General features: G+C 34.6%; 2 protein-coding genes across 2 annotated transcripts in view; both read right to left on the bottom strand.

The window, feature by feature from the left end:
- Positions 1-15,550, bottom strand: part of LOC125843766 (protein M7) — a 236,831-nt gene that overhangs the window by 54,954 nt on the left and 166,327 nt on the right. The gene's annotated exons all lie outside the window — the stretch shown is intronic.
- LOC125843571 (uncharacterized) lies at positions 277-11,805 on the bottom strand. The gene is made up of 9 exons (XM_049522700.1): positions 11,350-11,805; positions 8,877-8,977; positions 8,437-8,788; positions 5,382-6,260; positions 5,232-5,289; positions 4,866-4,927; positions 4,660-4,766; positions 4,489-4,576; positions 277-1,183 (listed from the first exon to the last, which is right to left on the bottom strand). The coding sequence occupies exons 1-9, from the start codon at positions 11,482-11,484 to the stop codon at positions 866-868; spliced, it is 2,100 nt and encodes a 699-aa protein (XP_049378657.1). The 5' UTR covers positions 11,485-11,805; the 3' UTR covers positions 277-865.

Below are 15,550 nucleotides of genomic sequence, written 5' to 3'. Positions count from 1 at the left end.
AGAAGTGGATGGAGGAAATACTTGAAGCTCTCTCATTTCGTTAGCACATCTCCAACCCATAACACCAAATTTTACACTAAAATAGTCGAAGTGGGATGAAGGATTTCATATGGGTGAAGGAAACAAATGAAATACCTGCTTTTTAATCTCCACAGGGACACGTGGCTTAGATCAAAATGCATATTGAAAAATACTGGCGGTGATCCAAAATCAGCAGTCCAATTACTACCTCGAATACAAAATTACAAAAACTTGGCAAAAGTAGATAACAAAATGATAACAGTAGAATTGTCCTTTTCAAGTATCTCCATTTCTTTTTGAAGCTCCGATAACAATAAATGCTAAATCATCAACTAATTCGTACTGAATGCACATCTCAACTAACAAGCATATTATTGAACCAAAAGATGAAATGTAAAATGAAATGGAGATTTTGCTTTTTCTTTTTATCTTTTTGTCTTCTAAATTTTTTCCTTTTTTTGACTTTATCAAGAATGAAATTTCAAAGGTCACTAATCCAATAAACAGCCCATTTCCACCTATTCACAGATTCCAGCTCGAACTTAACACAACTCCTTCAGCCACCTGCCTCCAACAATCTGATAATAACTACTTCAAAAATCTAATCCAAAAACATTTACCCAATACCTCTTCCGCCCAACTCTAGCGAAATAACAATAAGATAAAAGCAAAATCAGTAACACTCCCGTTCATGATTACGTTGACATGAACATTCACTCCCCATCTTGATTGATTCACCAGATGAAGCAATCATGTACGTTGCGCCAAGTATGTTGGACTTCAACCCTTCTTAAAAAGAGCTGGATTCTCAGAGAGATAGGAAAGAGGTAACAGCTATAATCAACTAAGCCGCAGTAGAATTTCCATTTGTCTTGGATTCTGTTCGTACATATGTCATACTCCGAGGAATGGGAGAAGGAACTGCATTACTCGAGGGTGTAGCCAAACCAGAGTTCTCAGTCGATGTGGGCTGAGCATCGCGTTTCCATTGCATACTTCTAGCACCAGGCCTGATTGGGAGCCGGGACCTGTACAAAGTGGGAGAGCCTCTAGGAAAAGGAACCCGACCAAACCTTGAAATGGCAAAGGGACCACCTCTCGTAACACGAGGCCAGACCGTGCCAGATGCTGCTTCAGGAGTAGCAGAGCTTTTCCTTACAACCTGTATAAAAGAACTCGATGCTTAAATAAACAGAAATGTCCCTCAAAAATAGAGATGTACAAATGCTAAAAGAGCCTTGCACAAATTGCTAAAAGAATAGAGACTTCCTTTTACTCTGGGTTTATCTTGATACTTCAGTTGCCAACAATTTTAGAAGCGTAAATTATTAAAAGAATAGCCTTCTTTTTAAGTCTTATATTCTTCTAATTTCCCCCAACTTATGGGGGATGGGAGCATCAAATTAGTTTACATAATTCACATCACATGGTGAAGTGAATATTTGAACAATCGTAAAAGATCACCAAAATATTCTTGATAATGTTGGCAAAGAGGCGCAACAAAAATTTATTGATATTGTTGGCAAAGAGAGACTGTACCTCCTCATTCTCATCGAAATGGGAGTGAACCTCTTTTTTTTCTTTTTAACGAGTTAACTCTTGGTGAATCCTGAACAACTTTTCCAAACGCTGAATATGGAGTTTTTGGCTAAAATCATCCCTGAAGTATATGACTTAAACCTAAACTACATCCTTGTGTTATATAAGTGAACAAAAAAACATCCTTGCACTATCCAAAAAGTTGCAAAATTCATCCTTTTGCCAATTTTTTTTAAGCTGAATTAATATATGTACACATGGTTAAGCTAGTCAAGTTGGGTGATTTTTCAATTTTTTAGAAATTGAGGGAGACAAAATATATTCAAATTCTAAATATTCATTGTAAAAAGTATGGCCAAATACAACTCCAAATTCAAAAATTTCAAATAAAGTAATTATTTTTTTATTTTCATAACCAAATGCCTACGTAATTTCACCAAATTTCCAGCATATCTGTACATCGTATAAAATGTGAATTGAATTGTACATAACACGCATACGTACTAAATATTTTATAAAGAAAATCTCTAAATAGTTGGACGTAGTATTTTTTACCTGAATTTTTTTTACCATCAGAACCTACTGTATAAATATTTCAAAGACTTATGTATTGTTGCAAGTCAATTTACTTGATGATGCAAAAAATATATAAACTAACAACACACAATTTAAATTCTGAGAATGGCACATTCATTTCCTATCCATATTCTTATTTTTTTAGGTAACTTTGATCTTCTCATCGTGGTTAGGACATGACCAAATTAAAAAATATTTTTTTTTTATTGGTTCAATCAATTTCTTAACAAAAATAGACAGAAGGATAATTCTTCTTATTTTTTGGATAGTATAAGGATGTTTTTTGCTCACTTAGATAATATAAGGATGTACATTAGATTTGAGTCATAGTTGAGGAATGAGATTAGCAAGGGATAACAGATTGGATCCACAAGATTTACCAAACCAAATCACTTGTATATTGTTTTCAGAATGAAGGAATGCATTTCTTACCTCACAGCGGGGTCAGTGCATCATTGTAACTGCAGTTCATACATCTGCACACCCACTATTTTTATGCATGTAGACGTTCATAACACACAAGAGCACTTGAATACTTTGAAGGGATTTTGACTTGTGTTGACTCTAAATCCTAATTACATAGATTCTAAATCTCTTCCATATGCAAAGTAAACATTAAAGAATTCTCAAGTTCTTCAACCTTGGGATTTGGAACAGATTCATCCAAATGGAATCTTGAGCTTACACCATAAATTGGAAAATGAAGAGACAAAACCCTACTTAACCTAAACCATCACATACTATCACCACCCTAACATACTCACACTATCACCCCCACCCCCACACACCCCAAAAAAAAAAAAACTTATAACAATGATCTTACAGTATATGTTTAAGAAACCCTTATGGCACTAAGCCACTATTTGTCTTTTCCAGAGTTCCAACTTACCTTTCCCTAGTTAGTAATCATCATTACATAGAAGGTTGCAGTAAATCCAACATAAAATTAGAGACGTGCAAGTCCTGCACAAAGTAGTTCCTTTTGGGGGGTTCTATTTCCCAAAGTGTTTTCCATGTTAACTTATTATTTGTCTTTTCCAGAAATTCCACTTATCTATCCCTACTTAGTAATTATCATTACATAGAAGGTTGCAGTAAATCCCACATAACATTTGAGAAGTGCAAGTCCTGCCAAAGTAGTTCCTTTTGGGGGGTTCTATTTCCCCAAGTGTTTTCCATGTTAACAACTTATTATTTGGATAATTAACTTCTCTGAAACCTAACACATTTTTTGCTTCAATTCCAAACACCATACTATAACAAGAAATTGAGAAGTTCCCATTAAAGTGACCAAGCAAGACCTAGGTCTCCATACCACTTTGACACTATTGTACTCATCCCAACTAAAACAAGGATGAAAGCTATGCACTAAAGGGTGTAAGATTAGTGGTCAACGAAGTAGGTGCACCCGTCCAGGGTTCAAATTCCAACAGATACAGCATACACGAAGTAATTTATTCAGATCCGCCTAGGCCTTGGTAGCAGAGTTACCTTGCATACCCAATACTTGAGCTAGTGGGAGGTAGCAAGTACCGGCAAAATAGTCAAGGTGTACTCATAAGCTTCCTGCGGTTCAGTAAGCATTTTTTATATATACTGCAAACAAACTTCTTAGTCGTACTTCCATCAAATGCTTGGCGCTGAAAAGTGATTGCATGGGCCATGCCGCGATGGAATGCTACTGCATATATTCATACTCCACTTAGTTTGCGTTGTTTGCACTCCCTTTCCATCCCATGTTTTAGCAATTGATTTTGGGGTACAGTCAAATGTCTGATATTGGAAAACGTGCGCATGCGCTTTTACTTATGACGAGGGCTTCAAACATTCTAGAGCATTAACATCTTGTACCCTCTTGCAGAAGGTTTGGGAATGTACTATCATATATGTTGACTTTCAGCAGCAGTAACAACAAAAACAAACCTAGTGTAGTGATTGTAGTCACACAAGTGGGATCTGGGGAGGATAGAGTGGACGCAGTTCACGCAGACCTTACCCCTACCTTGTGTGAGATAGAGAGGTTGATATGTTGACTTTAAGCAGTCAACAGTAAATTGAAACTGCAAGGAACAGACCAACCCTCTTATCTCTTTTTTACTTTAAAGATGTGGGGAGAGTCCACTTTCAAACCCAACGAATTAAAACCAAATTAGCAGATCATCACTAAGAAAATCAGTTAACTTGTAGCTGAAAACGAGTAAGACTTGAAGGGAGGATGTTAAAGGACCAAAACAATAACACACACCCCAAAAAGGTATATACCTTCACCAACTTATGACATCATATAGCAGTCAAGACAAAATGCACGCACCAACTTATGACAAATAATATCATCTGCTTTTTAGAACATACCTTCAGAATGCGTGACATGAACGATGTTCCATCAAGTGATAAAGCATTCTCTGCAGATTCTTTTCTCATGAACTCTACATAAGCTGACCTGTTTATGTTATGTATTTAGACATTAGCACTCAATAATATCAGACCAAAGATTGATAAAAGGTAATGAAAATAGTAACTGACCCTTTGGGTTGCCCAGTTCCAGCATCAGTCAGGATTACCACTTTAAGCACTTCTCCAAATTTATTGAAATGCCGAGAAAGGCTATCCTTTGTAGCAGCAAAATGAACCTGACACAAACAACGGAAACAAATTAAATGTTTTTCAGAAATTGAGCGACAAAGAATATACCTAGTGAATCAGACCAATAGTTAGCTGACAGAACTTACATTGTTAACAAAGATGGTTCGTGAATCCGCATCTTCTGTAGGTGCACCAGTAGAATACAAACCTGATATACCAGAAAATGACCTACATATAAGATAAAGAAACAAAGAAGGTACCTAGGGAATAGCATACTGGGAGTACTACACATATATTAAAGCAGTGATTAGACCAATAATTTGCCTCACAAGTTAAGAGTATCTCATGCAAAGCATAATGAAAGCAATAAAGCCTAACCTCAATCTTAATATTACCTTAACAAACTAATCTTATAACAAATTAATCTTAATATTTATCTAGAAGTAGTTTAAAAGTGATTTTATTATGGCTAGAAAGTAGAAGCACATGTAACTAGGGAAGATCAAACTCACCCTGATTAAGAAAACTTGTCTTCTGAGATTCCTTCTGCGTCTCCACATATGGTTTGACCTAACAAAGAACACATATTCATTTAAATATTTTCTAGAGACTACAAAGATTTTAGCACATAATGAGATCATAACAGCGTATAGATATCATACAATTCCGTTAGTAACTGCAATAGGATTAGTGCTCTCTTTTGTCAACAGCATATCAGGTTTCTCGGCCAAACCTTCACTGTTTTGGGCAGATCTCCGATTCTCTATCTCAAATGACTGTCTTGCCTCCTGATACTGAGGTGATTTCCAGGTATTCACATTTAAAGGAATATTCATAGGCTGGTGAGGAGCACCAGGAGCAAATGTAGGTTGATCCTGGTCCTTCTGTGACTTGTCCAAAATATCATCCACATTGTAAGCAATGTCATGCTCGACTATAAGCGGATTCTCGCCTATGTTTTTAACAGGTGCACCAGTTCTAGAGGCATCAAAAGCCCTTCTATTCACAGCACTGCTACCACGACTAGCCTCATCATCCGATGCTGAATCATAAACAACCACAGCATCATCATGCAACATAGATTTCCCAATATGCTTTCCACTATAATCCCTTCTGTGAAGGTAAGTTGAGTACGCCTCGCTTGCATCAGCAAAAGATTGATCTTGTATATCTTCAGTAACAGCTTGCATAGATTCTTCCATTGAAGGGATTGAATGATCGGGAACATCAGCAGCACGACCCAGCCTATCAAACACATTAACGGACGATCTAACTTTTGTTACATCTTTTGCAGCTTCTGCAACAGCTCTAATAGCAGTGGCCAAGGCAGTTGGTGCTCTTGCAACCGACCGTATCCTCTGTGGGCGTTCTGGAAAGGATGAGTCATCCACAGATGTAGAGACCACAGAGCGAAGACGCTTTAGTGAAGGTGAGGGAGCTAGAGTGGAATTGGATGGCCTATTAGTAGCCACAGCATCTCTTACTGCAAATTGCAGCAACCTCCGAGTAGCAGCAATTGTTGTTTGACGACTGCTTTCCCTCTATCACAAGCAAACAAATTAATCAAAAGCAGATGACGTGAAGTAGTGATTTGGAATACAAAGCCAAAAGGATAACTCGAATCATGTTTTCTCTTGCTTTCATGAATTAGATTTTTTTTAAAAGAACCCTAGTACTGAACTGAAATCAGTTTATATGCAATTCCTCTTGCAATCCCTAGTTATTTTACTCAATCCTTGTTCAAAAAAGTAATCCAAAGTTAACATATACAAAAATTCCAAAGGGCAAGCCACACACGGATCTCTCGGTTATCAAAAAAATACATATATGCAAAAATAATGCATAACCATGTATTATATGGTATCATATGATAGAGAGTCTGTCTACGAACAGCGAAATAAGGATTTTGAAAAGAAAAAGTATTGTTAGCACTGAGAATACAATAACATTGGAAAGACTACTAACTAACCACAATAAGTAAAAAGTAGCAACACACTAAAGGTCAACAAAATTCCTGAAATTTTCAGAAGACAGTAGTATGGGATACAACCAAAGCAAATCACAGGGTAATTCATTTTAAACTGTGTTCTAATTGGCATGGGAATTCAACCAACTTGAATTTCTGAAGGAAGAAAAATCACCAAAGTGAAGAAAATATAATGGAGGGTAAAAGCATAAGATAAATAATACTAGAAACAAGAGAAACTGATTACAGAAAAACACTCCAAACCCAGCCCCCACACAGAGGAAGGGAGAAACAAGAGAAACTGATTACAGAAAAACACTCCAAACCCAGCCCACACACAGAGGAAGGGAGAACTCACGATCTAATCAATATGGCGTTCCAAATACATACCATGACACGAAAATAATTAGAAATGAAGCTTTTACCCTAATGATGCTGCCAAGACACCTTTATATAGCCCAATCATCAGAAACAATAAATAAAATTGCAAGGACACAAGTTAGTTATTGTTTGTAATCTACATAAGTACTGTCAACGACGACAAAATCATTTAAAGCTTCACACTAGTGAACTTGACACTTGGTTAAAACAGATGGGAAAAGTGAAGGGAAGTGATTTTTTTAGTATGGTGGTGTCCGGGCCAACTTGTGCAAACCTCATTATTCCACCAGGTACTTGCTACCTCCCTCCAGCACATGTACCAAGTAACTATGCCTACCAAAGCTTAGACATAATGGAAGAACTCACTTGGTGGCTTTTGTCTCTGCTTGGACTTAAATCATGGTCTCCAAGGTTTACACTCACTTCATTGACCACTAGGTCATGCACTTGAGTGCTTAGAGAAAGTGATTATGAAAATGGCATTATCAACCATGCATCAACAAAATACACAACCAGGTAAGATGTTACTATAAACTATATACATTTCAAAACATGTAAAAAAACAACAATCTGGAATGTTTCTCTGGAGTGATTAATGGGTGGAAAACTTTCGGGCTTAAGGGCTTTCAAGAATAAATGTGCATTAAACGGTATGTGATATCAAAAATAATTTTGCAAATCAAACTCAACATACCCACTATCTATATTCAACTTACATTAGATCCATAGTCACCTATAGTTACAATCGAGAATTAGTCCAAAAAAAATGAAGGGACAGGCTGATTTCTCCATGGAAGCCAAGACCAAATTAGCATGACAAATAAAGGACAACAGCAAAACAAGCTCAATAAACCAATCACTCCATAAACCACGTGGTAGATGAGTCTTAACTGAATTTTATGCTCTCCATAAAGTAAAAGGCAGCTACTTACTTTGCATCAATAAATACAGTAGGAAATGGAACCCCAAGCTTCTATTCAAGTACAAACGCCTTCGTCTCCACCATCCATAATGAGAAAAGACAGCATTTCTGAGCCCGAATTCCGAAACAGAGAAAGCCGCAAACTTTTACCTAGGGTTTTTCTAACACGACTATATGTATAGTTATTCCCAGACCGACAAGTAACAGATCTAACAATGGTTGTCCACAATATGAGATATAGAGGCGCTAGCTAAATGAAAGAGTCAGATTAGGCATGCACCTTTGGAATGGAAATGATCAAAAAGTAAAAAATCAGCACAACATTCAGCTTAAAAACATGGCGAATTTATAATTATTCAATTACAAAATTCTCCTTCATGGCATTATGAAAACTCAGTAGCATTCTTTTGATTCTCAAAACAAAGCAATGCATAGAGATTCTAGAAACCTTTTTTGGCTTTTCTTCAGGTCTGCTTCTTTTTCTCAAAAGTTCTGGCTGAGGGGAGAGGGATCGCTTTGCATGACCAACTTTTCGATGAGCTTCCTCCTCCTTAGGAATGTTTTCGGCCAAAGAACTACGTAGAGAAGGGTGTCCATCACTAACAAGCCCTTTCCACTCCCTTCGGTTACGGCTTTTAGATTTATTTGATTTCTCTTTATCAGCATCAGTGTCCAGGTGGTGCACATCATTCTTTGCAGGCTGCTCCACAATAGAGGGTTTCGTTTTTGCCCCTCCTCCTATATCAGAATCCTTTTGTTGCACATACAGATCTATATTTGATCCCAGGTGATCCCACAGCCTAAATAGCATTACCAAGAATCAGAATAGTAAAATAAATACTTAGCTCAAAACACATACTGTTAAGCGAAATATGGCTGTTATATTACCAATCAACAAAGGAGACACTGTCTTCTCCAAGAAAAACATTCAATTCATTTCTTGCTTCTTCTTTACGCCTACCATTTTTTAACAAGACTATGACATATTCCTGCAAGTGCATAGTAAAAAATTAGCATCATAAACTTTAAGGAGAAAACTGACACCCATAATGAATGCCGCATCAAGAAGTATCTGTAATAACTAGACTCGAAATCTGATGTTATACAATAATCTGATACAACTAAAATGAGGCTCCAAAGATGCACAGAACAACATAATAAACCAAAGAGTGAGATCAAAAATCATGTGCAGAAGAAAATACATGCATCTAAACGAACAAACGGTGGGATCCTTCACATGCATGGCTATGAGATATATCAACACTAATTGTCCTCAAATTTAGAATAACAACAAATTCCAATAACATAGTACATGAATAATTTTGATATGTCACATGACAATTCTTGCTAGTTGACAACTTGGCATTACATCAAAATGATGCTTTAATAGAATGAAAGCTTAAAGTTCCAAACCGGAATATAGCAGAGTGTTCTGGTTACAGAAAAAGAACCAGAAGCTCCGCATGATGCCAACCATGGCTTGCAAGGACCTTATAAATGAGGCGGGTTTTAGCATGAGACAACATACACTTGATACAAGCCCCTTGAGAAACATCTCATAAAATTGGAACTTTTGCATAGTAGTAGCTACTAAGAGTTTGTCTAAAGTAGAAATAAATAAAGAGTTAATATCCATTTTTACCGTCTATGCATTTTGTAAGCTATTTTCAAAAAAAAAATGGTGTTCAAGCAAGCTTGCATGCACTAATTCGAGGTACCTTGTTACCCCTACACACACAAGTACCAGGTAACTACGTCCACTAAGAATTTCATGACTTGCTTATTAAAACCCATTAATCAAAATGAGGAAGTTACAAATCAAATGTATGTGAGCATCTAAACTTGAATGTTAGAGGATGAGCGAACCTTTTTACGAGGCAATGTTCAGTAAGAAAAAGCTGATCACTATCAACAACATATATAGATTCATAGAATAGGCAGCTTCTCCCTTATCCGTATAATAATATATCTCTGTTGCATATACGAAACATAATATGTGTAGCGTAACTTGCACCACCAGAATGGTGCACTATACAGTTTAAATGACCTATTGCATCCATGTTGCCAAACTTACAAACAAATTTATAATATAAATTAAAGTCAACCCTCATCTTCAATCTTAATGTAATGTGTGATAACCTCACATCAAACGGATGTGATGCAGGGGATAAGGCTGCTACTGCCTTTACCAAATGGCACAGGTTTGAGCCATGGGTATGGAAAAATCCTGAGTAGGGAGAACTTCCCTCCAAATGGAGCCCTACACGGCGCGAATCCGGAATAGTCGGGCTCCAACGCGGGTACCACGTACCGGACACCAGGTGGGAGCCCCCCCAAAAAAATGTGATAACCTCCCTAAAGTTTTTAATGTCAGGAATAAGCAGCTTTTAGGTGCCTCACTTGACATAAGTCTTTTTGCCCAAAATAACTATACACGGTTGTGAGCGATAGTGAACTTCTTAAGTGGATTGAATCCTTCAAAACAATGAACATGGATGACTTCTTTTTATATATGCAAATAAGAACATTAGTCCTCAAACAACAAAAACAGAGCTAGTGAGGAACAACAAATGATGGGAGCTTCAAACAATTTGAAATAAATATGGATGTTTTTTGTGTGTTTACTGCACACTGAGCACAGAACTAGGGAATGCCCTGCATAAGACCTATATCCTAGGTTCTTCAGGAGCAATTTTTGTGACCAGTAGACAACCTATTGTCCAATAAAACATTATTATGCTGTAAATATTGATATAAGAGTATCATTCTTTTCAAGGCCTCTCAGATCCACAACCAAAAAAAAAATACAAATCGGAATTTTAAAACTTATATGTTCCACAAGTAGAGAGTTCATAACAATGTCACGTAAGATAAGAGGTCAATTTCACTGCAACTTGGCTACTATAATTGCACAAAACGTTATCCAAATACTGAAGCAACTCAATGATCAAAAAAACTCTAAGGATTGCACGCCTTTCTCAATGTAGAAACAAATTCTTCAATAGATTGAAACGCCTATACTAATACACAATTAAATCTGTAATCCATACTAATGACAATAACAACTTTGAAGCTTATTTCATACCTTTTAATCAACATATTCCGCAATCCAATTAGATTATGGAAGCAGTAACAACAAAAGAAACTTGCACAATCTCAAAAATCACGTTTGTGGAATTCTTAAACACAGTCTAAAAGGTAAATGCTGGTGAAGCAAATACCGAAATGAATCCATTTAATACTACATCAAAATTATACTCGTACTATTCTTCACTACAACAACAACTTGCATCCAAAAAATTTCAACAATATGTTCCGTAATCCGATATTGTTGTTCCAAGCCCTAGAAAAAAAACCATACCACAAGAGTATCATCCGTGTAGTCACCCATGAACTCCTTGAGTTTCTCATTAACTCGTTCCCGGAGCTTCGCAAATCCTTCAGCAGTGAAATTAACCCTAAACGTCCGATCATCTTCTCCATCTCCACTCCCCATTATTTCACCAAAAATCCCTAATTCGATTTCCTAGATGATGATTCTCCAACACGATTCAACAAACAAAAACGTACCGATTATTCCGAAAATTCTCTTTGATTTCTCAAATACGAATTCGCATCAAAAACCCTAACAACTTCAAAGTTATACTGAGAAGGGATTATAGAATGAGAAGATTCAATAATATGAATCGAGGAAAATGCTTTCCGCTGATTGGCTAGGAATTTTTCCGGGAATCAATTCATGGCGGAGACGAAAAGGGAAAAAACGAGAAACCCCAAAACCTTTCGGGAAGGAACTCGTAATATAGTGTTAAAATGACTTCTAACCCTATGTATCACGAGAGAAGTGACCTACATTATTATTCTACCGCAAAAAAGGTAAAAAATATTCTCAAATTCATTCAATGTTTGTGCTTTCTGAGTCGAGTCTGTCATACGATCTTGTCTCGTGCGATTTAAATTTTTGATGCGATTCATAGGCTATTATTTCATGAAAATTTATCTGGTACGTACAAAGTGCTTATCACAGAATGTTCATCTGAAAAGACAGAGATAGTAGCGACTGCAAATTATTCTGAAATTTCAAAAAAAATAAAAATTATTTTTTACGTCAAAGAAATTTTTTCCAATTTTTAAATGTTAGTTTTAACATTGAAGATGACATGACAAAAATAAGTCAAGATTACCGTTGAACTAGTAAAAATCGTTTAATGTTATAGTTATGTAACGGTGGATCTTGTGAATCAACAAGTGATTCTTATTCTAATATATATACTAGCTTAGTGTACGCACTTTGCGCGTGATCAAAGTGTGCATCTCATTTGACAACCAGCACTATAAAAAAATAAATTGAACCTAGTTAAATTAAAAAATTATTTAAGTATACATGAAAAATTTAAACTGAACAAAATTCGAATGAATATGAAATTACCTATTATATTATGTCAAATTGTCAATATGTAACTCCACATTTGTAGCATTAGCATAGGACTATCCAAGAGAAAACTTTAGAACTCATATCATATGTTTTTTTTCTTATTATATATTTTAGCATTTCTTAATTTAAAATATATTTTTTCTTTTATCATATATTTCAGGACTCCTTAATTATTAATTATTCTAAAAAACTTATCATATATTTTTAAAATTTCTTAATTTCAGATATTATAAAGAGAATTAATTAATAATTCTAAAATAGTGCATGACAAATTTATGAATGGCATATGATGTTGTAAATTTTAAATCTTGAAATAGTTGAGCCACATGCTTTTTATGGAAAACTCGAGACTCTTTTGAATTGTAAAGAATATTGAGAGGTTGTTTTATGCATATGATGAGGCTATATAATTTACTGAAAAAAGTCGCGCTTATTAAAATTAATAATCTCATTATATTGCCTCAAGATGTGCGATTTTTATAATAGGTGAAAAAAACTATTTTCTTAATTTTAAAAATATGTTAAACACGTTTATTGAAAAATAACAATTATACACGAGGTGAACACCAAGTGTGTAGATATTTTAAAACTCATGTTTTTTGTGTTGTAAATATCATACCAGGGGCGTAGCTACCCTATAGTGAGGGTATCCACTTCGTCGAAAAATAATACCGTATATATAAGTAAAATGATACACGAAATAATAAAATAACATATTTTTGACATCCTTGACAGAACAGAGGTGTTGTAGTCTAGTGGTTTTAGATGCCTTGAAAGAGACTTGAGTGCTCATGTGTTCGTATCTCACTAGTAACAATTTTTTTCCCATTTTTTAGACACCCTTTGTCAAATTCCTTACTCTGCCACTGTATCATACATCATGAATAGTATTGAATTTATATGATAACAATTAGACACGAAATTTGTACTACACGTGAAATTTTTTTGAAACTCACGCTTTTATAATGTAAATATCATATATATATATATATATGAATAGTATTGAATTTATATAATTCACCGAAAAGACTGTGATTGTTGGAATCATTTTCATCAGTCTCTCAAGACACACAATTTGTAATAGATGAAAAGGTGTATTTTTCCTGTTCAACGAATGGGTTGAACATGTTTAGTAGAAAATGACGGTTAGACACAAGATTTGCACTAAAAAACTCATGCTTTTATGATATAAATAGTATACATATTCATGAATTGTATTGAATTTATATATAGCTCATCTAAACGATTGTAATTGTTGAAATCATTTTCATCATAGTATCTCAAGACACATGATTTGTAATGGATGAAAAAGTGCATTTTTTCTGTTCTATGAATGCGATGAACATGCTTAGCAGAAAATGACAATTATACACGAAATTTACATTAAACGTGGTGATATTTTGAAATTCGTTCTTTTATTATGTAAATATTATACATATTCATACTTTATGATATAATTATTTTTTCATAAAGTTGAAAAACATTGAAAGATTGCTTGATGCATATGTGTAACCTATATAATTCATTAAAAAGACTATGATTATTAAAATTATCTTCATCATATGCCTCGAGGCATACAACTTTAATAGGTGAAAAGGGTTTAATTGTTATGCCGTAATTTTCCTAATCTTTAGAAAAATTACTTTTTGAAATGTTCTAAGTATAAAACAATTTGAGAAATACTTAGAAAGAGTCGCCACTTAATTTTTTAAAGAAATTAAGAAAACTTATAATTTTCAAAGATTTAAACAGAAAAAATCATTTGAAAATACCAAAGAAGGTTCGGGGTTCAATTTACACTTCGAGAAGGGTTTAAGCATTCGAAGTGTCCGCTAACATGCGGTTGACCTGTGACTTGACTAAAATATATTTGACTATTTTTAGAAATATAATGATTTAACATAAAGATAATAACTTACAATATTTGATTGATTTTGAGAAAATAATTAAATAAATGACACATTTTGTTTTTTTTTTTTTAGAGAAAATGATTCAAAATGAAACATTTGACTCGAAATATAAGTGATTAGAATATTAATAAAATTAGATTAATCATAATTCATTTAATTCATTTTTTAAAATAATAATTTAAACCAATTCATAAATTTAAGCATGAGACTATTTTAAATCAGTTGATACATAAAAGCTTTGACTAATTTTTGGAGGAAAGTAAATAAATAAAAAAAAGAGAATATTTTTAGTTCATTTGAGGAAGAGCTTTAGCTTAACCATTTTAAAGGAAATAAAATGATTAAATGAAGAGGCATTAAAACATATCTTTTTAAGAACAAAAGATTTAATTTAATTGAAGTTAAAATTTTTTGATCAATATACTTGATTGATAAAATAAATGAACACAAGAAAAATGTATTAAAAGTAGACCAACATAAAGAAAATAACTCATCTTTTGGGGATTTAATTGAGTTAACTAACAATTTTAAAGTTAGAGTTAAATAAAATTAGTTAGACATAATCAAAACAATTAGGAGAGTAAAAAAAGATAATGAAATTGGGCTCCTTTTGGGCCAACTCCGCTGCAAATGTTTCGAGTGTTAATCTAATCCCGTTTTTGTATACGCAGGCTGTATATTAGTGTATATCGGATGTATACGGCCCATTTTTCTGCACATTGAACAGCTGACCAAGTTTATACAGCCAACTTCGGCCTTGGCAACCTGTGATTTTGAATTTTTAGCTTTGGATTTCTGCATTTGACGTGTATATCATTGTATACTTTGTGTATACAAACTGTTTTGTAACGACCCGAAAATGATAGAGTGAAACTAGAGCCTCACATGTGAGTTTGGAGTCGAGAATTTAATGAAATGATTATATTTGAATTTGACCCAAAAAGTTCTTAAAAATGTGCTTCGGAAGTTACCGGAAACTTGTTTAGCTCTATATAAAAAGATCCGTTTCGTTTTTCGAAAATCCGACTTCATATTCTTGTTTAGGGGGTCAAATTGAGTGGGAAATGGGTCTAACCCAAATTTTAGAGCAACCGTATCAAAATGCGAAATTTCAAAGTGAAGCCTTTTTCAAGGGTCTACTTTGGAGGGTCATATCTCCTAGCACACAAATTATTTGGGTGGCCAATAATATATCCATGGAAAGCCCTTTGAGTTAG

The sequence above is a fragment of the Solanum stenotomum genome, chromosome 1 (genome assembly GCF_019186545.1).
Source record: "Solanum stenotomum isolate F172 chromosome 1, ASM1918654v1, whole genome shotgun sequence".
Taxonomy (NCBI): Eukaryota; Viridiplantae; Streptophyta; class Magnoliopsida; order Solanales; family Solanaceae; genus Solanum; species Solanum stenotomum.
Note: the sequence above shows the minus strand (reverse complement) of the source record. Positions and strands in the feature narration are given on the sequence as shown.